This window comes from Colius striatus, chromosome 12, assembly GCF_028858725.1.
Source record: "Colius striatus isolate bColStr4 chromosome 12, bColStr4.1.hap1, whole genome shotgun sequence".
Lineage (NCBI taxonomy): Eukaryota > Metazoa > Chordata > Aves > Coliiformes > Coliidae > Colius > Colius striatus.
Genome location: NC_084770.1, coordinates 18,717,897 through 18,742,181, shown reverse-complemented (window position 1 = coordinate 18,742,181; position 24,285 = coordinate 18,717,897). Strand labels below are relative to the sequence as shown.

General features: G+C 49.0%; 1 protein-coding gene across 4 annotated transcripts in view; it reads right to left on the bottom strand.

Moving 5' to 3' along the window:
- Window positions 1–222: 222 nt before the first annotated feature.
- The window catches only part of PLD1 (phospholipase D1), a 75,309-nt gene continuing 51,246 nt past the window's right edge, over window positions 223–24,285 (bottom strand). For 3 of the 4 annotated variants that reach the window (XM_062005544.1, XM_062005542.1, XM_062005546.1), the window contains 12 exons: window positions 23,557–23,670; window positions 21,661–21,789; window positions 21,210–21,328; window positions 20,971–21,084; window positions 15,644–15,754; window positions 14,890–14,978; window positions 11,048–11,161; window positions 9,959–10,008; window positions 8,761–8,895; window positions 6,303–6,456; window positions 5,629–5,743; window positions 223–5,091 (listed from right to left, as the gene is read on the bottom strand). In XM_062005544.1, coding sequence (XP_061861528.1) covers window positions 4,867–5,091; window positions 5,629–5,743; window positions 6,303–6,456; window positions 8,761–8,895; window positions 9,959–10,008; window positions 11,048–11,161; window positions 14,890–14,978; window positions 15,644–15,754; window positions 20,971–21,084; window positions 21,210–21,328; window positions 21,661–21,789; window positions 23,557–23,670 — 1,469 coding nt within the window. In that variant the 3' untranslated portion in view covers window positions 223–4,866. The remainder of the gene's footprint in view (window positions 5,092–5,628; window positions 5,744–6,302; window positions 6,457–8,760; window positions 8,896–9,958; window positions 10,009–11,047; window positions 11,162–14,889; window positions 14,979–15,643; window positions 15,755–20,970; window positions 21,085–21,209; window positions 21,329–21,660; window positions 21,790–23,556; window positions 23,671–24,285) is intronic. The other variant, XM_062005545.1, reaches the window with a different exon arrangement.

The window sequence follows — 24,285 nt, the reverse complement described above, 5'->3', positions numbered from 1 at the left end:
ATTTTCTCTTTCCATGCTATTTCACTCCAGCAATTTTCTCTCTCCCAGGATAAACCCAAATGACACAAGTCTCACCCTTTTCACTGTGTGTCTGGGCCTCTCCCCATCACATCTCAGCTGCTGGGGTGGCACCGCCAATGCAAGACATGGGCAGAACTCTGTCCACAAGCAGGATGTGGCCAAAGTCTTCAGAACAGGCAGAGATGAGGCCAAAGCCCAAACTTTTGACATGATGCTCAGTTGTATTTTCAGTCCATTAACACACATTCATTTACCAGGTACAAAGAGAGTGGAAAGGAAAGCGATCATTAGCAGAAACAAGGATACAAAACTCATTTCCAGCAGCCTTCACAGAAGGGATAGTCAGTGTTCACAACTGCACCATCGCAAGGCAGAGGTGCAGGGAGCCTCGTGCTCCCACCCAAAGTGGAAGCTCTTCTTTTGTTGATTAGTTCAGCTAGAGACATGATTCTGATAAACCCCCCCCACATTCCTGAACTGTGTTTTGACTCTTCTTCTCATTTCCCAAGTGTCAGGAAAGAGGTAAGGTGGAATTATTTACATGGAGGAGACCTTATGAAGACACATTGGGAGGTTAAAAATAGAATCATCACAAATATGGAAAAATACAAGAGAAAAGCAGGCAGGGAAATAAAAAAATACCAAGAAGAGAAGGCTCGAGAGGATCATTGCATTCAGTGGTCAGTGTACAGTCTGTGGGTCTGCTCCACACAGACACCCCTTCGTTTTGCACGGTGAACTTGATTCACTGCCATGGCCTTATGCTCCCTGGTAAAAGCTCCACCCTGCAAAGCTCTTGCAGGGATGGCTTGTTTGAAACCATCTGCAGAACGAGCACCACGTAATGGGAGAGTGTATTCCCATCCTGTGGAACACCTCAGAGATGCCAACCTCTACCCATCCACCTACCCTGGAGACCACCTCAGTCACCACTGTGGCCTCCAGATCAAGCTCTTCCTGCCAGAACACCAGTGCAGCAGCCCTGAGTGAATGGAGGGAGCTCTGTCAGTTTAGACCAGCATAGATTTGGGTCCTTGCACTTGGCAGAAGGAGATGGCTGTCACCTAAAGGACCATTTTATTTCAATGTCCCCATAAATGCAGCCTCTGTGCTCAGGTCACAATCCCCTGACTGTCCTAACAAGTGCACAGAAGAGTTGTTACACTGAAACAGTAACAGCAAACCATGCCTGAGCATGATTGTACCTGGCTGCTTCCCTGGAAGGAAAAAAGACATCATACATGATTCATGGCAGGGTCCCAGCTAGGCAAACCCTGCACTGAAAGTCTCTCCCAGGGACAGCACCAGGATCGCAAAATCATGTTGTGAAACCTGATGAAGAGAAAGGAAAATGGGGTGTTTGGAGTTAATCCAGCAACAGTCACATTGAGGCAGGCAACAGAGCGATAGAGCAGAAGCTGAGCTGAGTGCTTTGCATCAGCCAGGAGGCACTAGAGTAGTCCTCCTACAAATTACTTTTTAGTAGAGTTCTTACAGATGATGAAGTTTCATCCCTCATTTTTTAAACCATGCATTACCTTTACAATGAAACACTGATCCAGTCCAACAGCTACACAATAACACACGCATTTTAAAGCATCAGACTACCAAAAAGCTCTGGTAAGGAGTGTGAATTCTCCAAGTGGTGTGTGTTAAGGAATAAATTAAAGAGGGGGGGGGGAAAGTGTTCTGCTCATTTTGAACTACAAAATAAAGTCTGAGCCTGGGAGGAGTTCTCATTTCCCAGAGTTCTAACAAATAAATGCCACAGGAAACAGCTCACGTTTCCGGGTGTGCTGGTGCCCGACTCCACGTCACTTGTTGCAGCACTGCACATTTGCCAGCCACCTTCTCCACTTGGAAGGCATTAAAACCCATGCTGGTGATTGTTTATGTGCAGAAATTAACTCTTCTCAAGGTGTTCAACCTCACCGGCTTCTTAATGTAAGAAATAAGCCTCCATTGGACAGGACCCAAGGAGCCAGCTTCAAACTGCACAGCCCACCAGCGCAAAGCAGATGTGTGCCTTCACTGGGAATGGCTCCAGCCCCTGGGGGGGGTGTACCCATGGGGGTGCCCACAAATCCCTGGGGATGCAGGGCTCCCTGTGCTGAGGCTCTTGCTTGCATCTGTATGCTATTAAATTCCTGGTATCACAAATGTAGCACCAAGGCAAGGATGTTCAGTGTGGCTTCTCTGTTCCCACCAAGAGAAACCTCCTCCCAGACAGAGGCAGTGAGGCTCCTCTGATACTTTAATAACCAAAGACCTTCTTAATCAGCACCTTTTCACACAGAACCAGTCAATGGCAACTTTCCTCTATGGCTCTGCTGTGTCACTTGGGACTGGCAGCCATCAGAGGGTGGGCTGAGTGGTGCAGAACCCGGTGGCTTCTCCCCAAAGCAGCCTGGCAGAGGGGCACTTAATGCCACTGAAGTTATGGAGCCCCATAGGTTAGCTACCTACCACTTCAAAAACACAATATATCATCACAAGAATTGTTGCTAATATGAGGATGGGGACAATAAGAGCACTTGGAAGATGACAAGAGTCTTGCACTTCTTCAAGGTTCATGTGTAGGGGTGGTGAGGTTGAATGCTTCCTTTTCAACTCTGTGTGACTTATAATGATTCTCTGACAGGCTGTAATTGTTTAAAGTTAGCAGCTTTGTTCCAACTAACACAGCTAAAATGTACCAGGAGAGAAAAGCTCTGAACTAGCACTGACATGAAATAACAAGAGACCTTTGATCTTACCTTGATTGCAAATGGCAGAGCCACATATTGCTCTGGCTCTACAGGGGGTGACCCCAGGTCATTTTTTTTTTAAGAGAAACATTGTTCAAGGGAACATTCTTGTCTGCTCACAGCGTGTGAGCTAAAAGCATCAGCCCCCTGGACCAAAGATCACAACACAAACCGCTGCACATGCACTTCCAACAGGCTCACCAGACCACTGAGGCACCGACCAGAACAGAGTGCAACTGGCAAATACACCTGCCAAACGTGAGTGCAAAGCACCAGAGGCTGTAGGAACGGCCTGAGCCTCAGGCTGCCCTGGAGGAACATCTCGGGGTTGTTACTTACTCAGGTGTTACAGCAGGTAGGGAATTCCCTGGTGCCTATGTACAGGTTTGAAAACGTAGAAGGCATTCAGCTAGAATGTGGTGCCAGCTATGTCTGGGGGATAGCCAGGACACTGGTGGGATTCCTTTTCAGGTAAAAACAGATGAGTCTGTTAAGAGCCAGAAAATGTAAAAATAAACTTGCCTGTGAGCTAAAGTGCCAGTTCACCTGGTCTTCTGACTCAGGAGGGCAGGGCACAGAGTTGGGCCCAGGTAGCAAAGGGATCCCCCAGCTGCAGGGGCAGCAGAGGAGCTCTGCCTCCCACTTCTCCTGATGCATCTCTTGTCAGGCGCTTCGAAGGGTCTGGTCTCTTAGTGTTCACAGCACTGCTGCCCGGCAGGAACATCTCTCCTGGGGCTGCAGCTGGACATGAGTTGGGGAGACACAGCCCACCCTGCATAGCAGGATGTAGGATGAAGGCCCAGGAGGGCATCCATGGCATGAAGCCCTGACCCAGCAGTGGGAGCATTTTGCCCAGGGATGCCAAATCCAACTGCTGCTTCACTGCACAGAGAGGTGCAAAATAGCTTTGGAAACTGACTTACAGAAATGGGAAACAAGAGTGGGCATACTGAGTTTCACCCATGCTTGGGAACACACGTCCTACATGACTGGGCTCAAGATTGTGGCTGGTCTAATAACCAAGCAGACCAGAGACAAGGCTTTGCTACCTGCTCCCCTTCCCCATGGCACTCACCCCAGCTACAAAGCAACACGTCAGCTCAGTCTGAACATGGTGTCAGCTCTGGCTTAGTGGCCTCTCTCTTCCTTTAAACAGGGAGGAAAAAGACGGGAAGAGAGGTCTACCTATGTACTGCAATAGAAATGCAGGAATGGAAGACCCAGATCACAAGTCTTAGTTCAGCCCACGCTGACTCTTGAGTATCTGTCTCGTCACACGCAGTGCCTCACATTCCTTGCGCTCTGGAGATCCAAGGCTCGAGTTTAAACTTTGATCCTTTCCTGCAGAAAGCCTCCATGGATAGTTTGAACATACTGCCACACTGTGTTTCTGTAAAAGCCAGCAAATTCCAGTGACTTCCAGCACCACAGAGGCTGCCCTTTGCCAAGACCTTTATAGACAGTGCCATGCTCCATGAGAACTACTGATTGCTTTAGCTGTGGGAGAAACAGGGGTCTTCCACCCCATTCACAGGGGAGAAGAGACCAAAATGCTGATTCTGGTATAAGATTGTTGGTCTGTTTCCATTTAAGAAGCGAAACACCTTGGCAGTGCTTCTGCCAGTGCTGAGCTGTGTGACGTGCTCTGACTCTGTACAGGAGGGTGAGACGGGAGGCTCCAGGTTGCAACGGTGCAGGTACCCAAAAGCTTCAGCAGCATAGGCAGCCCATGCCTCCTGCAAAGCCACAGCAGGGCCACAGTATGTCTGCAGCCACAATATACAGCTGGGCAGGGGTAGCTACAGCAATGGCAATTTGTTTCTTGTCCTAGGAAGTGGCCTGAATCCTTTAGTGCTCAGAATGTGCCGTAAGAAGTAACTCCTCAAGAGGTTAAACTTCTCCTTTGCTGTCATTTCCAAGTCTTTGCTGGCATCAATTTGCTTCAAGTTCCTCCACCAAAACCCTAAAGAAAGGCACATTAGCTTGGTGGAGCTCTTTCTTACCTCCCTCAGCAATAAAAGCTTTCCGAGATCCCATTTTCTTCTTCAGCTTGTCTCTAGGGATCCAGACTTTAAAACATAAAGCAATCTGCATCTTCTTAAGTCCAAACCTCCATGGGTACCATGGACTCCTTTGTTCCGACGGAGGGGAGCAAGTACTCTTCCTCCAGAAAACGAAAGGGGAATTGTACTAAAAACCCACGAATCTTTTTCAACTCTTCTGCTGCTTTGGCAGGATCGTCAGTGGCTAATTTGGGCTTGTTGATGAAATCACGCAGCTGGGTCAGATTAGTCACCTGGTCACTGGGGAGACAGCGAAAAACCTGAGCAAAACAGAGAGAAGTGGCATGTCAGTGCAGGGGAAATACTGCAATGCAGAGCTCCTGAGAAAGACCAAAACATCTACCACAAATTCCCCGGGATGGGAGTGACTTAATGAACTGCCTGGAGAACAGGGAGGGGAGAGGCACGTGCATGTCTGTGATATGGCTGGTGCAGGCAGAGAGGAAGCTCCAGGGCCTTTTCTGATCACTACAAAAGCTCATTAGAAGCCAGGAGTAAAACCTGCCACTCCTCCAGTTAGAAGCAGTAAGTACACCACAGCCACTGGCTGGAGATATGGCTGAGATGAATAAAAGGAGGGATGGGAACTGCTGCCTCCTTGGCAGCTACACTTTGAGCATGAACAAACTCCAGTTTCTTTTTCACAGCTCTTGCATCTGACACTACTTGTTCCTTCAAAGCATCTCTGAAGGTCCAGCCCCAGGAGTGGGCCTTGCTGTCCTTGCCCTCCCCGTGTTGCTCCTCCTGCTGGCATCTGCTGCTGCCACATGGGAGAGGAAAGGCACTGTGTTGCTCACCTTGTCAAAGATGGTGGCGTTGCGAGCTGCCGTGGAAATCCACACCTCCTTGAAGAACTTGTCACAGACGGGATCCTGGTGTTCTGGACTGAGATCAGAGCCACCAAGGACAACCCTAAGAAGACAATGGGATCAATGCTGATGGCAGCTGAAGCACGAGGCACTCCTCTGGAGAAATGCCAGGAGAGGAAAAGCTGTCTTGGGACTCACCAGACCCTGTGTGCTCCCAGCACCCTCCCACTCTTGTCCCCTGCAAACGTCTGCCAGCCGTAATGCTGCTCAGTTTCCATCCCTGTTCACACCCTGCTCGCATCCTGCATCGCTGCCCACATGCCCCCATCCTCACTCACATTGCTGCATTGCCATTCTCATGCCCGGCTGCACCACCACATCCCTGACCACATCCCCTCCCGCATCCTTCATCCTCGCTCACATTGCAGCTAGCTGCCTGCATCCCACTCACATCCCACTCACATTGCCACCTGCTGCCTGCATCCCCACCCGCATCCACATCTCCTACATCCTGCTCCCTGCCTGCATCCACATCTCCTACATCCTGCTCCCTGCCTGCATCCCCATCTCCTACATCCTGCATCCCCACCCGCACCCACATCTCCTGACTGCCTTCCTGCCTGCATCCACATCCCCCCACCCCACAGCCCCGCCAGCCTCACCTGAAGCAGCGCAGGCGCAGGGACTGTGCGAACCTCCCGGCGCTGTAGGCCTCCCCGTCCATGACGGAGGGCAGGGTCTCGGTGTCCTGCACGATGATGGCCATCTCACTGTCCCTCTTGCCCAGCATGCTGCGGTCGTTGATGTTGGCAGAGCCTGGGGACGGGACGGCGAAGCACCGCGATGCAGCATCTGCCGCACGTGATGCTCCCACGCCCTTCTTCACTACCCACCGCCCTCAGCTCCATGAGGGACCATCTGTGGCTTCACTTGGCAAAGCCCCAACCAGGGGGTTTCCCTATGGACACACAGACCCTGACAGGCAGGATTTGGGGGAGGGGATTTTTGCAGGCTTCAAAAGCTCCAGGCTCGGACAAAGTTTAAATCACAGGCAAGCCCAGGCCAATGTTTTCAAAAGCTCACTCTCTCTGTGACTTCTCAGATGTTTTAGCTGAAGGATGGCACAGCTTTCCAAAGTCTTCACTGCATTTGGTTTGAATACCAAGTTACCTGATGCAGGATGGGCTCCATGGGGAGATCCACCCTTACCTTTACAAGTGTAAAGAGGGGAAGTTTTTCACATGCATTTGGAAGGCAGGGGTTTTCAGGAGGGGGATGTAGGAAAAAGGATGTCACCCCCTTGCTGTGGGTAACCAACACCCAGACCCTCCTGTCCTGCTTTTCTCAAATTTAAGAGCTCAGGCACCATCTCTGCTAACACAGCCAGGCAGTAGCTCGCTCTGGGGGACCTGCTGACCACAGGAGATGTTTTTTCTATACTCCTTACCCTGTGCCTGCTGCAGCATTACCCAAACCCCAGAGGGCTACTTTCTGGAGGAATGCAGGGTGGATATCTGCAGGGTGGTATCCACCCACGTTTGTCCTCTGCACAGCTCCCCACTTTCACCCTGGGAAGTAACCACTCCAGTCCCCAGCAAAACTGCTGCAGGGCAGTGGGCACTTCCCTCTGTTGCATTTCTACTGCATGGCTGTGATTGTGCCTTTCAGGGGGGCCCCTCTCCAACAGGCACCTCCCTGTGCATTACGGTTGGGTGCTGGGCTCAGGCAGTGGCTCCAGCCCAGACTGCACTCTGGCGGGAGCTCCCAAGCCCACCTGTGCCAGGCAGGACCTGAACCCACAGCATTGCTCCAGCTGAGGCTTTATCCCCCAAACAGGGGCTTCTGTCCCCTGCAGCTATCAGCATGTGAGGGCTGGGGGACACCACACAGCAAGATTGAGTTGGCAACAGGATTCATCTGGTCATGAATCCACAGAAATTACCAAACTACTAAAAAAACAAATCTCCAGACACAGCCCCCAGCTCTGTAAGAGATCTCCTCCAGGCACTAGTTCCCCATTTAGCCTTCCCAGCACCTGAGTTAACTTGGGGGAGATAACACCTCCAGAAGAAACATGAGTTAGGCCCCTCTCCATCCTTTAACCTTCCTCTCCTGCACAGTGGCCCCATCAGCATTTTATTTCCACACACTGTCTCTTGAGTGGAACAGGGATGACACTGGCTCCCTGTCACCTCGCCACCTGGCACAGATGCACATGCTGGATAAAGATCCATCCTCGGGCTTACAGGTACAGAAAAAAGAAATTAAAGAGGTGCCTCTGGTCCTCAGACCATCACAGTTACAACAACACTGCTCCTGTTGTAATAGTAAAACCACCTCTGGGCTGCTCTGCCTACTGGAGACAGGATCTGACCCCTGAGAGTGTAACAGGCACAAACCTCTCCACAAGTCATCTCAGACTGCAGCTCAGAAGCTGCTTTGAAGGAGAGCAGTACTCCAAGTCTTGCAAAATCTGGTATGAAGTTATTCTTTGGCAGAGTTTTCATTGCTGATATAACAGGTCAAAAAGAGTTTCTTTAGAGAAAGAGGATAAAATTATGCCTTTCTGCTGCCACGTAGAACTCTGAGCCTGAAGTCTCTTGTCTTTGCCTCGTGATCTCGTAACAAATACAGTTAGAGAAGTGCATGAAACAATATGTATTACCCCTTGTAACATATCTCCCCATTCTTAGGAAGCGGAGCTGATGAATGACACATGTTGTCCAAACCTTCCAAATTTTACAGCACATTCTGTTCTTTAAGGAACAGATGACAAGTCTCACAAGTCTTCCTACTAGAGTTTGATACAAGACAGATGGACAATATTCCCTGCACTGGGATTCTCTTCACTGCTACACAGAGATTCAGAACCACTTTAGAAAAAACAAATGAAATGACAAGTCCTCCAAATCCCTTCGTCCCTCCAACCAACCTCCTGGTGAATTGATGACCTTGGTTTGGGGTTTGGGTTTTTATGGAACAGCAACATCTTTCACAAGAGAGAAATCTCAACATAGAGAAGGAGACAGAGCTGTGGGCTGCACTGAGTATGGGGCAGAGAAGTGGAGTAATGTGGATAGAATGGAGTGGTGCACTGCCCTCCCACGAGCCCCTGCTCACCGATGATAACCGTGTTGTCGTCAGCAATAAGCAGTTTGCTGTGCACGTAGATGAGCTCGGTGACCAGCTTCCCTTCCAGCTCTGCAAACGTCCGAAGCCCGCAGAATGAGATGTAGTTTATCCACTTGTCTCCAACTGAGGATTCAAAGCGAGCAAAACCGATGGGATGAGGAAGGTAGAAAAGAGAAGAAGGAGAAAAGACCATCTTTACAGAGAGACACATATAACAGTCCACTTTTGACTTTAGAAAAACAACCCAACAAACAGATAATGGAAATGAGTTTCTCTCAAAACAGACTTGCAAAGCTGCCTGTGGGCTCCCTGTGCTGCTCTGCTCAGCGGCCTGCTCAGACACCTCCACTTTGGTGGTGAGAAATGACCCCCATTTCCCTTGTGCTGCACACGAGTGCTCACAACTGATCTAAACTTCTTAAAATAACCAGACCATGTGACTGTTCCTCTGCAGATGCTGCAGACAGGAGCCTGGGAGCAGGTGCTTTGTCCCAAAACATGTCCTAATGTGCTTGTCTGCGGCTGGGATTCACACAAAGGCCCAGAACGAATGAGGCATTATGCATGCTCCTAGAATTTGTGATCCATGAGGTTTCACGGTGCTCCAGTCCCAGCAGAGCAAATTCAGGCTGGCATCTTCATGGTGAGGAAGCAACTCAGAAACAGCCTCCTGCTTGCACAGGTTTTTCCTCTCTTGTGTTCTCCAAGTGCCAGGAAGGCACCCAGGGTGGGATTCACGGGGGAGGCAGAGGGCTCGTTGCTCCCAGAAGCGTGACCCCGCTCAGGACATTTTCCAAACAACACAATCCTGAGCAGCTGTGGCCGTGCAGTGTCCTCCCCGGGGCCCTCCCCTCCTCCGGAGCAGGGCTGCAGCCAAGTACAAAGGCTGACAGCTGGCCATGGCTCACACGGCCCCTACAGTCCTGGCCACGGCCCGCGTGACTCCATGGGCCTGACCACGGCTCCCGTGAGCCCATGGGCCTGGCCTCAGGCTGCCAGCAGAGAAGGTGGTCACTAGCCAGCCCTGTGAGCCCAGAGCAGCCGCTGCCAGGAGGTGCCCCCACCCCTGCCCCAGCATGCCCAAGATAACAAGAAGCTGGATAATCCGATTGCTGTTGTAGATGTACCCATTGAACTGCAGCATCCCAAGACAAAGCGACACAGAGGAGAGGAATAGGGCTCTTACCCTCTGTCTTCAGCTGGCCCAGGATTGAGTTTTCTCCTCGGCACATGGTCCTGGAAAGAAGGTAGACAGCTATCAGCACCACTGCCACTCCAGCATATGCTGAAGCAGAACTGGGTGAGGTAAATTGCAAACACAGATGCCTCTGAAATACCCTGTGCAAGCAGCAGTAACACAGTGCTTCCAGAGCACACATTTTCCCCAAGACTGTTGATCTATGAAGGACTGCTCATTTCCTAAAGGAGCTCATGCCATTCCATGTAGGAGCTAGTGAGCGTTTTTGCCTTCTAGAGCTCACCACAGTGATGATAAACATGTTACAAACAGGGCTGCTACTGTCTGTGCCACAGGTTTGGGCATGAAATCACAACAAGAAAAAAACCATAATGAAGAGGTGCAGAATGCCAGGTCAGGGAGCCTGTGTGGTTATGGCTGGGCTGGAAACGTCACAGCTGGCATCTCATTCAAAAAAACCCAAGCCGTGGGCAACTCCACAAGACCTACGGTTGCCCTTGCAGAATAAAGCTCACCAGAGAGATGTGCTACTCCTTCTGCTTAGGTCTCCTGCCCTGCTTGCTCTTAGGGGGATGTGCTAGGGCATCCGTGGACCAGCAGACAGGGGAGATCCCACTTGGGAGGCAGCAGCAGTCTCTGCAGACCAACTGTGCCCTGGCCATACCATAACACAGCAGCTTAGCAGTAAAACCAGCTTGTCTTGGGCCGTTTTGCCTTCCTCTAGGCCTCATTCCCAGCACGGGGCTAGCTGGCACCACTGCATCTCAGTCCTTCCCACAAGGCCTCCTGTGTTCCAAGTTCCCCTAGAACAGCATCAGAGAAGATGCTCTTGTCTTCGAGGGGCTGGCAGGCAGAGGCAGGAGCAGTGTGAGCCGAAAGGGCAGGTTCAGAGCCCCCGCTGCAACCCCCGGATAGCAGATATCCGAGTTACAGCGCTCAGTGCAAGCACCACAGACAGTCTCCTCTTCCTTTTCCAAACACCATGTGCTCGTGTGGACAAGAGCAGGCGTGACCCCTCGCTGCTGGCAGCCGGAGCCCTGGCAGCAGGCCCAGGGGAGCAGAGGCCTAGCAGCCTACCTGTAGTTGAAGTGCATGATGGCCTGCAGCGCGTTCCCCCCGCCAGTGGAGATGTCTCCCTCGAAGCCGGGCAGCAGCGGGATCACCACGTACACCCGGAAACGCTTGTTTTCCCTGGAATGACAGTTTGGGGCAATGTTAGCCTGCAATGTTGCAGCTCCTACACTTGGTTTCACTTGCCCTGTGCTGACTGAGTTGGTTTCCATCTGAGGCTACTACACAAATTCTAAGGGAGCAAAATGTGAGATGTATTTGCAGTTTCAGGTCTTTATCACCCATCATCAGGACTTCAGCAAGTGCTCTGACCTTCAGGAGGAGAAGGAATAATTTACTCTCAGCAGACAACAAAAGAAGCTGAAGGAAATAAACACATTTTCACTGAAGCTCAAGGACAGGTGAATTATTTTGCAGATTTGTCTGCCACTACAAAAGCTCACTTGAGCACCCCGACAGCCCAGTGACAGGGCTACTGGTGCAGACTGGTGTGTATGGCTGCTTGGCAGGGCACTGCAATGATTACAGAGCTACTGCAGGCAGAAGACCAAAATCTAACCTGGCAATCTGACAGTCCCACTACATCCTGGTTTTCACAAGTCAGAAAGATCATAAAAAGGTGGAAAAAGCTCCAGGCAGAAGCAAAACAATTGTTCAGGAAGGTGAGTGTCCGATACATCACATCCTACAAAACCTGTTCCACTGGACACCCACAAATCAAATCGTGATCTGATCAGACTACCAGAGGAACCACCACAGCTCTGCCTGAGGCTTCTCTTACAGCCCACCTTTGGGTTTTCTTTGCTGACCAAAGCCGGATGCATCTGCCCTGCCAGCACTTTCCAGGCACCCCTGGGTGTTGGCAATCTCCCACCCTGCACCCTGGAGAAGGAGGATGCTGCTCCATTGAAGGGTGTTGCCACTAGATGGCAAGCACGGCTTAATCAGGGCAAAAGCATTTTGGGAGCTGCCTGAGGATGAGACAGGCTGCAGTTTTAGTTAAAAGTATTCCTTCCTCGGGCAAGTCCTGCCTGAGAATTTAAGGGCACGGGAACTGGGAAGCACTGGGGTCTCATCTGAGCTGGGAGGGAAACAGTTGAGGACCTATGTTTAATTTTCACCAATGTTTCCTTAGAGCAGTGCTATGCACAGTAACCTAGCCTTAGTTTGTCAGCAGATCTTAGGAACAGTTAGAATCATAGAATTATAGAATGGTAGGGGTTGGAAGGGACCTTTAGAGATCATCTAGTCCAACCCCCCTGCAGAAGCAGGGTCACCTAGATCAGGTCACATAGGACATGTCCAGGCGGGTCTTGAAGACCTCCAAGCAAGGAGCCTCCACAACCCCTCTGGGCAGCCTGTGCCAGGGCTCCCTCACCTCACAGTGAAATAGTTTTTCCTTATATGTAAGTGGAACTTCTTGTGTTCCAGTTTCATCCCATCACCCCTTGTCCTGTTGTTAGCTACTATAGAAAAAAGGGATGCCCCAACCTCCTGACACCCACCCTTTAGATATTTGTAAATGTTAATAAAATCATCCCTCCTCTTCTCCAGACGAAACAGCCCCAGTTCCTGCAGCCCTTCCTCATATGAAAGATGCTCCAGTCCCCTGATCATCTTGGTGGCCCTGCACTGGACTCTCTCCAGCAGTTCCCTGTCCCTCTTGAGCTGAGGAGCCCAGAACTGGACACAAGACTCCAGATGAGGCCTCACCAGGGCAGAGTAGAGAGGGAGAAGAACCTCCCTTGACCTGCTGGCTACACTCTTCTTGATGCATCCCAGGCTGCCATTGGCCTTCTTGGCCACGGGGGCACATTGCTGCTCAGGGTTAGTTTATTATCAATCAGGACTCCCAGGTCTCTCTCTGCAGAGCTGCTCTTCAGCAGTTCGACCCCCAGCCTGTACTAGTGCATGGAATTGTTCCTTCCCAGAGGAACTGAACTTCCCAGTTACTGAGGTCTTACCCATATATGACAAGAGACTTTGAAACACAGCCTGTCTGTATCATGAAAAAGATATACCAACAGAAACATTCCCCAAACAAAGCAGCTTTTTTTTGTCTAAGTCCAGTGTTTGTTTAACTAGTTAAGGCAGCCACCCATGAAAAAAAGAAGAAACCAAGAACATTCTAATTACATCAGTAGAAAACAGTCTAGAGGAGTGAGGAGTGTTCAAGCTTAACTAAAGAGCTCAATTTCCAATGAAACACCTGCGTGTTCCCTGTGCTGTCTTCCCCGGGACAGTTTGGAATGTGAATATTATGATACAAACCACCTCAATCTGAATTCACAATGCCAGGCTCTCCAGAGTGTGCAGAATTTGCATCTTACATTCACTTAGTAGCCACCAACATTCATCTGGCACAATATCGGCATAAAATTGGAGTAATACACAAGTATTGTGTCTGAAAATGGGTCACTGAAGAATTGCTGTGAGTCCCTTTCGTACCAGACTTTTTGCTGCCTGAACAGAATGACATCCTTTATATAAATTTTACATATAAGGGGAAAAAATCTTAGCAGATTACCTGGAGAATTTGCTGCTAACTCAGCAGTGTTGCAACTGGTGCAAAGGGCCCCTTGGCAATCAGACCCCCTGGCAGGAAGGGCACTGCGGAGTGGCTCTGCGAGGGCAACCCACAGAGAGGCCGTGGCTGCCTGCCGGTGACCCTCAGGTTCCAACACAGACACCACCAGCAGCACTGGCACCACCCCTCACTCACCCTGGGTGAGGAAATCCACCCCACCTTTTCACCTTGAGGTGATTTCCATGGTTTGGGCCATGTGTGGCAGCTCACTCCTGGCAAGCAGCGGCACCCTGTGGCTCTGCTCTGAGCAGTAACACCCAGTATGAACAGTGCTCCTCTGTGCCTCTGAACAAAGCCCATCTCCTGGCAGCTCCTGTGGCCTCTCAGATCCTGCCCACACCCTAGTGTCTGTCTGCCTGTCTGTTCCAGCTTGCCTTTACCCAAGCAGGCATTTCCAGGGTCGAGAGCCAAAGAGAGAGGTTTCTGGGACTCTGGAGAGACCTCTGGGACAGGTCTGGACACAGCTCAGGACAACTACAGTATGAAAAAAATACTCCTTGCAAGAAACATCTCTGTGTGTGGTGAAAAAGCACATGAGAGATGAAAGGAAGAAGTTTAGAAAGTCGTCTGTACACCAACCCAGCAAGACTAGGATACAGTTTTAGACTAGGGCATATATGTATCTTAAAGACAGGCTCCAGGGGAGCAACCTTAAGCAAGGCTGTACAGGATCAAAGCAAAGACAAGTCACTGCCTGTGGTATTAACGTTAACGTGGGGTCATGTGTGCTGAAGTCAAAGGAGTGTCTAAAACAGGCTGGATTTGATCCATCCAGGAACAGATGATGGTCCCCTGAGCACTTACAGAGAAGTTGTTCAAACAACAGCTGAACCATGCAGTCAAATCCTCGAAAGGTGTTTGCTTCCTTTATTTGAAGACAAACCTCTCTATGCATAATTTGAATAAGTCACCAATCCCAGTTCACCTCTCTGACCCATTAACTTGCCTTACCACACACTTCAGGACTGGTTGTCTCTGGAGCAAAGGTCTCCCTGCCCCAGAGCATGAAGGACTTGCTTTTAACCAAGCTCCATAGTTATAAATACATTTGCATCAGGGCAAGTCTAAGAAAAAAAATCACCTTCTGGCTACAAAGAAACCACAGAAGAGTCTCAGGGCTGCAAACACAAGCAGATGTTTGACCTCCTTGGCTCAGGGCTGGAAGAGCTATTGCACAGTCATGTCCATTAAGATGTTATTTTACACCACACTGTATAAATGCACCTGGAAGACTTTCCTTGCCTTGTTAAGAACAGGTTACCTGTGAGCTTTAAGAATCCTCTGAGCAATCGCATCCCCGATCTTGTTCCAGACAACTTTGTCATCAGCACAGCTAATAAAAAACTGGTTCTGCAGGAAAAGCAAGCAAAGCCACTGTCAGACACTGCCAGCCACCAAAAAAGAAATACTTGCATGTTTCATTTCAATAGCAACTAGAGATAGCTGGGTTTGTGTGCCATTACAAAGAATGCTTCTTTTATTATTACTAATTTTAAAGGTGCTCACTTAGGAAATTAATTAGTCCTTATTAATTACTCTCCTTAGAAAGTTCACATAAAGAACATCCTAACAAGAGGCTAAAAAAAAAAAAAAAGAAGAATAAGCATGTCCAGCCAGCACTGAGAGTCACTTCAACACAGGAGATTCCTGCTGCTCCAGACTGTAGGGATGCAAGGACAGCCCTGGGGGTGGGAAGATTGGGCATGCACAGGGCCATTGCAAAGCCATGGAGGGGACAGGAAGACTATTGCACAGGCTATGAGAGTTGCTGGCAATTTTGCTAAGAGGCTTATGAAGGAGAAGTCTACCTTTTTTCACCCTGAAGACTGTCAGGGTACATACCCGTCAGCCTGGTTCAAAGAGCACTGAAGTCAATGGAAACAGCCCCAAATGCTGCATTAACATCGACGTGTGTCTAAACTTGTGCCAAATTAAGAGCAACTCCCCAAGAAGCAGAATTACCCTCCTGATGGCTGTGAGCCATGCTGAGCATCAGGCCCCTCAGTGGCACTCACTTCGATGTAGATGTAGTGCTTGCTGTTCTGGATGACGCTGATGTAGGCACTGTGGATGGACTCCTCGTGGTACTTGATGCCAGCCGACCAGTCAGCAGCAGAGCGGATCACCTAGGGGTGAGAGGCCAACACCTTCAGCTCGCTCCCCTCCGGGATGGCAACACAATCATTTAGGGCAGTGCTCATCCCTTGCATGGTTTTCCTGTCAGGGTTTCACTAAATAATGTAATGAAGTGCAGCATTCACCATTTGTAGGAAGGAGTACCAATATTTAATCCTGTTTGGATTCAAACCTTAAGTGCCCTATGCTGGTGCTGCATTACCTCTCTCATCCTAGCAGTCTTAGATGGGACAGAAGCAGCACAGAAGTTCTTGCTTAAGGTCTGATCAACTACTTTTAAAACACCTGGAGCTTTCGGGGTGCACATGCAGTGAGTGCTGTCCCCTCTTGCAGGACTGAAAGCTGGTCTCCAGCTGGGGCAACCAATGCGTTCTTCCCACAAACAGGCAGCAGAGAATTACACAGGCAGTCTGGTAACACAGGCCATGTTTCTGCCCTGAGCACTCCAGGTCATTTATTCCTCCTGCCAAATTCTTGCATAAGTCATCCAATTTGTGATGACATGGCCTTTGAAATCTGTAGCAGTCCAGCTGCACACACTTATTTATTAGTTCTTACTGGAAATCCACTTTTAAAGCAGATACTGTGAGACCTCTGGGGCACGTTCTGCCCCTGCCTCCTGTAGTTCTTGTGCAAGACAGCCAAAGCCATCTGAGAAACAACCTTTGTTGATGCTCTTGGTCCTGCTGAGCTGGCCCTGGGGCAGGTAGGGATGCTGCAGCATCTCCCACTCCTCTGCTTCCAGTCAAGAAGTGACCACACTCTGCCTCAAGTGACATTTTCCTAAATGGAAATGCTCTTTTTAATTAAGTGTTGCCAGAGTACATGCTTGGGGAAAAAAAACATTACTGGTGATTAGCCTCTGTCTTTAAACGTTGTCAAGACAAAACCACTAAAATGAGAGCCCTAAAATATCTCAGTGCAGCCTTTATACCAGGACTCAGGACCAGACACTCAGGACAAGATCCAAATGCTGAAGATCCGAGAACTGTGTGTGTCAGTATGTGCAAAATCCTGATCTCTTTCAAGGCTCAACAACATTTTTCACTGTAAATCCCTCTTGTGGATTTCTTTTAATTCTCTGTGTCCAGCTTCTGCTTTGCTCCATGTTACTCACATCCCTGATACTCTGACCATGAGTCTGCTGTGGGCTGGGGATCTCCAGGAAACACAACCTGGAATCGTCTTTCAGATTGTAGCTTCCTAGTGTACAAAGTACTGACATTTAATCCTTTTTTTTTTGTCTTTTGCTAGTTAACTTTGTCCATATTCCAAAGAGCTGCTTCTCTTTTCAAGACAAATTGCTGAGTCCTGCACTGAATAATTTCCACATCCTTATTTACAGCAGCAATAGCTGGAACTGCTGGGGATGAAGAATAAATGTCCCTTTCTGAATTGGAAGCTTGACAGCACCAAAGCCCCTTGCTTTGAAAGGCAACTTCACTGGTGGGAGAAAAGTTTATTCCAAAGCTGGGACACTGCCTGCCACAACACAACCATCACTCAAGCCCTTCTCTTCCCAGCACCATGGCTTCCCAGTGCATCACGCCCATGCCCTTGCCTGCCCTCCTCTGTACCCCTCCCTACACTGACAGCCCAGCTCCAGGCTGCCTGCTGTCACAGCATCAGCATCACCCTGCCCTCACCCCAGAACAACGTATCATGGCTCATCTCAAAAAGCTACTTCAGCATCAGCCAAAGGGCTTACATCAGGTACAACCTTGAATTCACAGGCAGAGGGAAGAAGAGGTGTCAGAAGAGGCTGGCTGGGGCAGCAGAACAGTTTGGACTTCTTCAAAACAAAGCTATTTCTAACCTGGATCCCAGCACAGCTCCACAGCCACAGCTGAGGAAGACAAGGCCACTGCTGTGGGTGGCTGGGTGGCCAGCACCAACAGCATCGTGTGGATGCAGCACACCTCCTGAGGGAACAAAGTGAGGGATGTGGCACTCAAAAGACAAACACACTTTGAAGTTTCCTGCACTGGCCTTACCTTATCACTGATATTTCGTCTTGCACTTCTGGACATCTCCCCTCTCCTGTCAAGGTGTTTCAAGTGAGCTGGATCAAACCCCAACCTGTTTTCTTAGGGAGAAAAGGCAGTATGACCTCTGCCAACCAGAGTTTGTGCCTGCAATCTCCTCTCCTCTCCTCTCCTCTCCTCTCCTCTCCTCTCCTCTCCTCTCCTCTCCTCTCCTCTCCTCTCCTCTCCTCTCCTCTCCTCTCCTCTCCTCTCCTCTCCTCTCCTCCCTCTCAATAGCACTGCTGTGCTGGGCTTGTCATCCGTTTAACTTCTCTGATAGAACAGTAATAAATTTGTGGGCTAGTGCCTAAATGCTGAACAATGCAAGCTCTCACACAGACTTCAAAGAGGTAACGGCATTAGTCACTGCCAGAGCATTCAATTCTCATTGCGTTTACATCAGGAGCTGGGTATTGCCTCACCATGTCACATCTTTTGCAGTACTAGCTTTGGCTGATAACTGCAAACTCTGGAATGGAAACAGAGATTGAAAAAAACCTGGCACTGCCTGTGGCAGATGGCTGTTGGACTCTTGCAAAAGTCCCTGTGCAGTCACATGGCTATTGCGAGCAAAGCCCAGAAGTTCCAACATGACAGGAGGAGAGTCCACATCTGACTAACTCGTGGAGCCAAGAGGCTCCTTTCCTCCTGCCCAGGCTGCACCTCCATATCATTTCCCATGCACACTGCATTCATCCTCCCTGCTCAGGGCAAAGCCCCTGCCAGCACCTCTCCTGGTCTCCCCACCCTTCTGAAAACACTCCTGCTCCTCCCCGACAAAGGAGAGCAAAACCAGATGGTACAATGAGGTTAAAATCTCTTGCTGACAAGGTCAGTGGCTCAGGCTTGCAGCAACACTACAGTCCTCACAGACCCTTTGTGTTTGCCCTTCCTCTGATCTTCCCACAATTGAAGACAGATTTGCAAACAAGCTCAGAAACAAGAAAACTGGCAACCAGGCTTTCCTCAATCACCCCACACAGCCCAGGATGCTGGATTTTAACTTGGGGCAGTAACTTCTGCCTATAAAGTACCTAAACAGAACCAAAACAGGGACAACATGAGTTTGGCTGTTAACCAGCCAAAGGATTGAATATCAAGAACAATATTCCTCTAGTTTTTCTAGATAAAAAAGTTGGCAAAAGACTTTTCAGTATCTGCATATTTCTGCACTGGACTGCACCACTGAAAGGAGACATGAGCATCTCCAGCCCTCTGGCCTGAAACTAATATATTGGACAGGCAAGAGGCTGATATTCCTGTGACTGCAGGGAAGGAGAAGCCATGACCCATTGCTGGGACTTCAGAGATGCTCAGGGCACTTGTGCTGTTCAGAGATCAGCGGAGAGCAGGCCAGTGTGAGCATTGTGGAGGGGACAGTCAAAATTACAGCATGTGTATGCAAACCTATGCCTTGGAACTCAAGGAGATCATCCAGAGATCAGAACCCAGCTGCCTGCAGCCCGAGGTCAAGGGCCTTGCATCCAGGCAGCGTGCATCAGCCTGTGCAGAGCAACCACCCTCACAGCTTCCACCATGCTTGGTGCTGCAGATGCTCTTCCCTCTCCTACCAGGAAGACTGGGGGCAACGTGTTTTCAGCCTAATATCACATTGTTTCATTTATCTGGCTATATGCAGGGTTGGGCAAACCTGACAGGTCTCCAAAAGCTGCAATTTGACATAAATTAGAAATGAGCAAGACAATTTTAAATGAATAATTTATAGGACAAACCTCCTCTCTTTTTGCTGTCTATGGCATCACTGAGAACAGCCCCTCATTTCCTGGAATGCAGCACTTCTTTGCAATGCCCCAACAATGTTGTGACACAGCCAGTTTCCAAACAGCTCACCCATCACTCAGCATCCATGTACGTGGCATTCAGCAGTCACTGTGTGAGCTTCAGCCTCTTCTCCATTTGCTGGTGCTCTGAGCCAGCAGCTCTGAAGGATGCACTGCTGGAAAGCTGGACCTGGACTGAGCTCAGTTTAGTTTCTCCTTTGGGAACTGCTTCCAGTTCTGTAATCAGCAGAGCTTAACTTTTTGCTACAGCAAACCCTGTGGTTTAGAAGTTGAGGCTTAGCTTGCAGTTTGAATGCACTCAGGGGACATAAGCCCCTTCACCTGGACCACAACACTTCCCAAAAAGCTGATGTCACAGTTGCAGCTGGGGAGGCACTGACAGCCACAGGGAACATGATGGTGCCTGAGGCAAGACTATTTCTCAGTGAGCTGAGAGCATTGTTTTAGAGGCTGATATAAACCACTCAGGATCCATGACAAGATCCCCATGCTGGCCATCCCTCACACCATGTGGGAAGGAGCAGACAATGCCCTGGCAAGCCACAAACCCAGAGGAATGCATCTCATTACACTAAACTTCCCCAAGTGTTGCTGTCATTGGGGTGGATCTTGCCTTACCAAGAGCCAAGGCATGTACTTTTCCTCGTTTGGGTCTAATCAGTTATTGTATACATCTTTCATCCACAGAGACACACAATTGTTTTTCTGCTTCAGCACAACTCTTTTGACTTTGGTGTTCTTCAACAAGTCCATGTTTCTGCTGGATAGCAGCAGTGTTCACTCAATGCAGCTAACAGGGTTTTAAATACAGGTATCTTGGCAATTACGACTCTGAGGATGATTGTCACAGTGAGGCCATGGGCTGGTGTGCAGAACTGCAGAGGACCCACAGGGCTGAGTAGCTGCATAATAAAATACAGTGAAGTTCAACGCAGAAAGCAACAGCCCCGAGACTCCCTGAGCTTCAGCTGACCACTGCCCGTCTGAGCAAGGCGTTGGGGGCCTGCTGGACTGCTCTAAGAGCTGGGATAAATACTCAGTGGGCAACCCCAACCCATCAGGCCTTCCCAAGACACAAACCTTAGGCAGAAGAAGAGAGCAGCAGAAAACAAGACAGAAAAATGACACAGCAATTCTGTAACATGAATTTCTGCCTGGTCCTAAGTGGAAATTCATGTCTCTCTATTAAAAGAGCTGCATTATTTTATAGTAATTGAGGATCTGACCACCTGTGCTGTAAGTTAAACGAAATCAGAGTTTCCCATTTTATACTTTCAAGTTGTACAGAGGGTCTGTCAGGCATTGATTGATGTTTTCTACTGGAAAGATACAAAACAAGCTCTCTTTGGAGTAGGTGAGCAGGAGACCATCAACACCCACCTGGACTGTGGCACGAACAGCCTCAGGCACCTGATACTTCAATTCATTGGCAGTTTGCTGAGATTTTGGCAACAGGAACGGGTAGGACAGGGATCGGTATTTGGGCTTCATAATCTGCTCAGGGGGAAAAAGCAAAATTAAAACCCTTCAGATTGATTCCAAGCCAGCAGAATAACACAAACCTAACAGCATGCATGCCTAGGAAGGGGGCTGCATCTCTTCTTGTGCCCTCACCCCACCTTGGTGAAATTCCAGCGCTGGATGAAGTGCCGGGCGACATCCCGCGCCGCCTTGCCGTGCACCACGGAGGCGATGTCGTGCCAGGGCATCCGTGGCGTGGTGTATCTGTCAATGAAGTCTGTGGGACAGGAAAAGCACGTTTGGACCTCCTCAGACAAAGGACACGAACATGGAAAACCCCTCCTCAAATAGAAGTGTTTGGGACATGGCACCAAGGCCCATGCAGATGGATTTAGACTTATCGTGCCACAGTGCAAGTCCATGGACTGTAACAGTCTAATTGGCCCTAGAACTTCCACAGGGAAATTTGCTGCTTCCTCCTAGCAGGCAAATCAAAATGCCTTCACTATCTCTGGCTCAGAAGCAGGGAAAAAATACAATTTGAGACTGAAAAGATACAGAAGAGGGTCTGGGGAAGTGTGATCACTTCCAGAGTGCAAAGGCACTTACCAGCAAAAGGTTTATCCAGTTGAACCCAGTCTTTAAAGACAAAGTTGCAATAGTCTTTTCCATGCCAGAATCTGGTTTCCCCAAGTAGCTCACCAACACCTGTCTTCAAGCTGCGGATGGATCCTTCATCTGTCAGAAGCAAACAAGGTGAGAAACACCAGTGTCCTGTCTGCCCACAGCACACACTGGCCAGAGACTCACTGCCACGGAAAGGCAGTGGTGGGACTTGCCCATCTAAGCTGCCTGAAGCTGTTTTCTCCCTAGTCTTCTTGCTTTCAGAGAATGCCCATCAGTATTTTCTCTTTCCTATTTTAACATTGTTATACAATCAGGACAGGTAATATCCAGGAGCCTGTTATGGTGCTGAATTCTCTCTACATCAGACTGAAAAAAATCACCCTATAACCATTTGTCTTCCCAGTCCTATGACACCTAAATATCACCAAGTGGCACTCCCAGCTGTGACACTGCCTGTAGTGGGTATATGTACAGGAACATCACATACATCATCTACTGAATATATTCTCCAATACTAATGAACTACTTCCAGCTTCTCTGGCTTGAAGGTTTTATGATTTTGCCTCTCTAGCAGGGTGTATCTCCTCTGACAAAAGCTAGTCTTTATTAACCAGAATGAGATCATTAAAAAGCTCATGTTTGCTCAATAAGTATTGTAGGTTTGTTCTTCCAAATAACAGTGTTGTCCTTTGATATGGTTCTACACGTTGAACAAATGTATCCCGCATTCCACATTGCTGGCGATTAAAAGGTTTCAAATGTTGGAGGCTGGGGTATTTCCTCTTAACAGGATCTCTTTTCTAGTTCTATATTTTGAGTGCAAAGTGAACTCTCTTTCCTCTCTCCTAGGAAACACAAAATTGTTGGCCTAGACCATAAACACACCTATTTCCTGACCCTGGCAGTAGCCTCCATCTACGGCACCAACTCCCGCTGTGATAATCTCACAGTTACATGCCAACAGCAGGTACCTTCTCCTAACCCAACCACATCACTGGGCAACCATGAGAACTCCCTAGCACAAACCCCTCCCCTTCCAACAGTCAACAAAATACACATCAGCAGCAGTGCAATAAGGCCATTTTGCATTGGAGCAAGCCCTGCCAGTGCTGCTGCAACCTCGCTGAGCCGAGCTGAGCCAAGCCATGCTGAAAATGCCATGCAGCAGAGCTGCCTGGGGAAGCTGGAGTCCGCAGTGAGGGTCCAGGAGTCTGCAGTGAGGGTCCAGGAGGAGCTGGGGGATTGCTCACGGAACTCAAAGGCATCTTTATGAGGCACCATTCTGAAACAGGCCCTTTCAAATCAGTCCAGAAACCAGCACAGCTCAGATCTCATAGCCACCCAAATAGTTTCTCAACTGAGTATACTCTCAGTGATTTACAGGGGGCAAAAGGGAGGGCCCATCCAAAGTCTTCATCCAAATGCAGGTCTGGCAGCAGTGATTGCTGTTTCTTCTCTCTGTTTGCATGTCTTCCTGCATCAGGCTTACTTTAAAATAGCCAGTGCAGAAGTTCCCAATTCCAGCAATAAGCCCCTTCTGTTACAGAATGAGAGCTGCTGAAATCATCATATACCAGAATCAGAGCTATTTCCTCAATTGCTCCCTGCTGTCATTACCGCAAATTTGATTGGGGTTTTTGTTGCTTTGATGTGGCATTTTAAAAATTATTATTCATTTCTGCTGCAGCTTTTGTAACTTCTGGAGAGGACTCTTCTGCCAGGATGCCCTCACAGGGTGTTAAGGATGCTGGGAGAACAAGCAGCAGCAAGGCTGATCCGGGCACCCAGCCTAACTCTCACCATAGTTATGAAGCAAAATCAAAACAAAAGGGCAGCTAAAGCCTGAAGGGGTCTGCACCTCTGCCTTCCTCCACTTACCCTCCTGAGGCTCAGTGAGCCCCTGCTTCGATGCACTGTGGTGATGGAACATTTTCAGATGGGGCTTTAAACTCTGGATTATATTCGGTTGACTTCTAGTGGGGTTACAGTAACCTGCAGAAAGTCAAGATGCTCTATTCATGGCAGAAGTGCACATCTACTTCTACACTGATGCCCGATCCTCTCTGCAGGCACCTTATGTGACAGGAGCTCAAACGAGACAGCAACTCGCTGAAACCACAAGTGACCAACAGGCAAGGGACCAAATTCAAGACCCAGCTGGTTTTAAACCAAACAGTTGTGTTGAAGTAGCAAAGCCATGGCTATGTCCTGAGCTGACTGCAACCAATGCAAACGATGCTCCAGCAGGGCTTCCCCTGGCCAGAGGCAGGAGTAAGATCTGCAGGGAGTGATGGAACTCAAGTAAGTTCCTATCAAGCAATATACAGCTTCAGAAGCTGAGGACTTGAGGAAGTACTCCATGCTAGAACAAACATCAAACTGTTCCTTGTAATTTTAGCTTTGATTGGTTTGGTTTTGTTTGGTTCTTTTTTTTTTTTTTGTTCATGTGAGGAATTCAAAGCTTCATTCAAATATTCAGCTGTTGAACGTTCTCTCCTCTCTAATAAGTGGGTAAATTTGGAACATTTCCATTTAAGTGTACTAATTAAACCTAGGTGACACTAGGTGAGAGGGATAATCACATTCAGAAACTGTTCAACTTCTTAT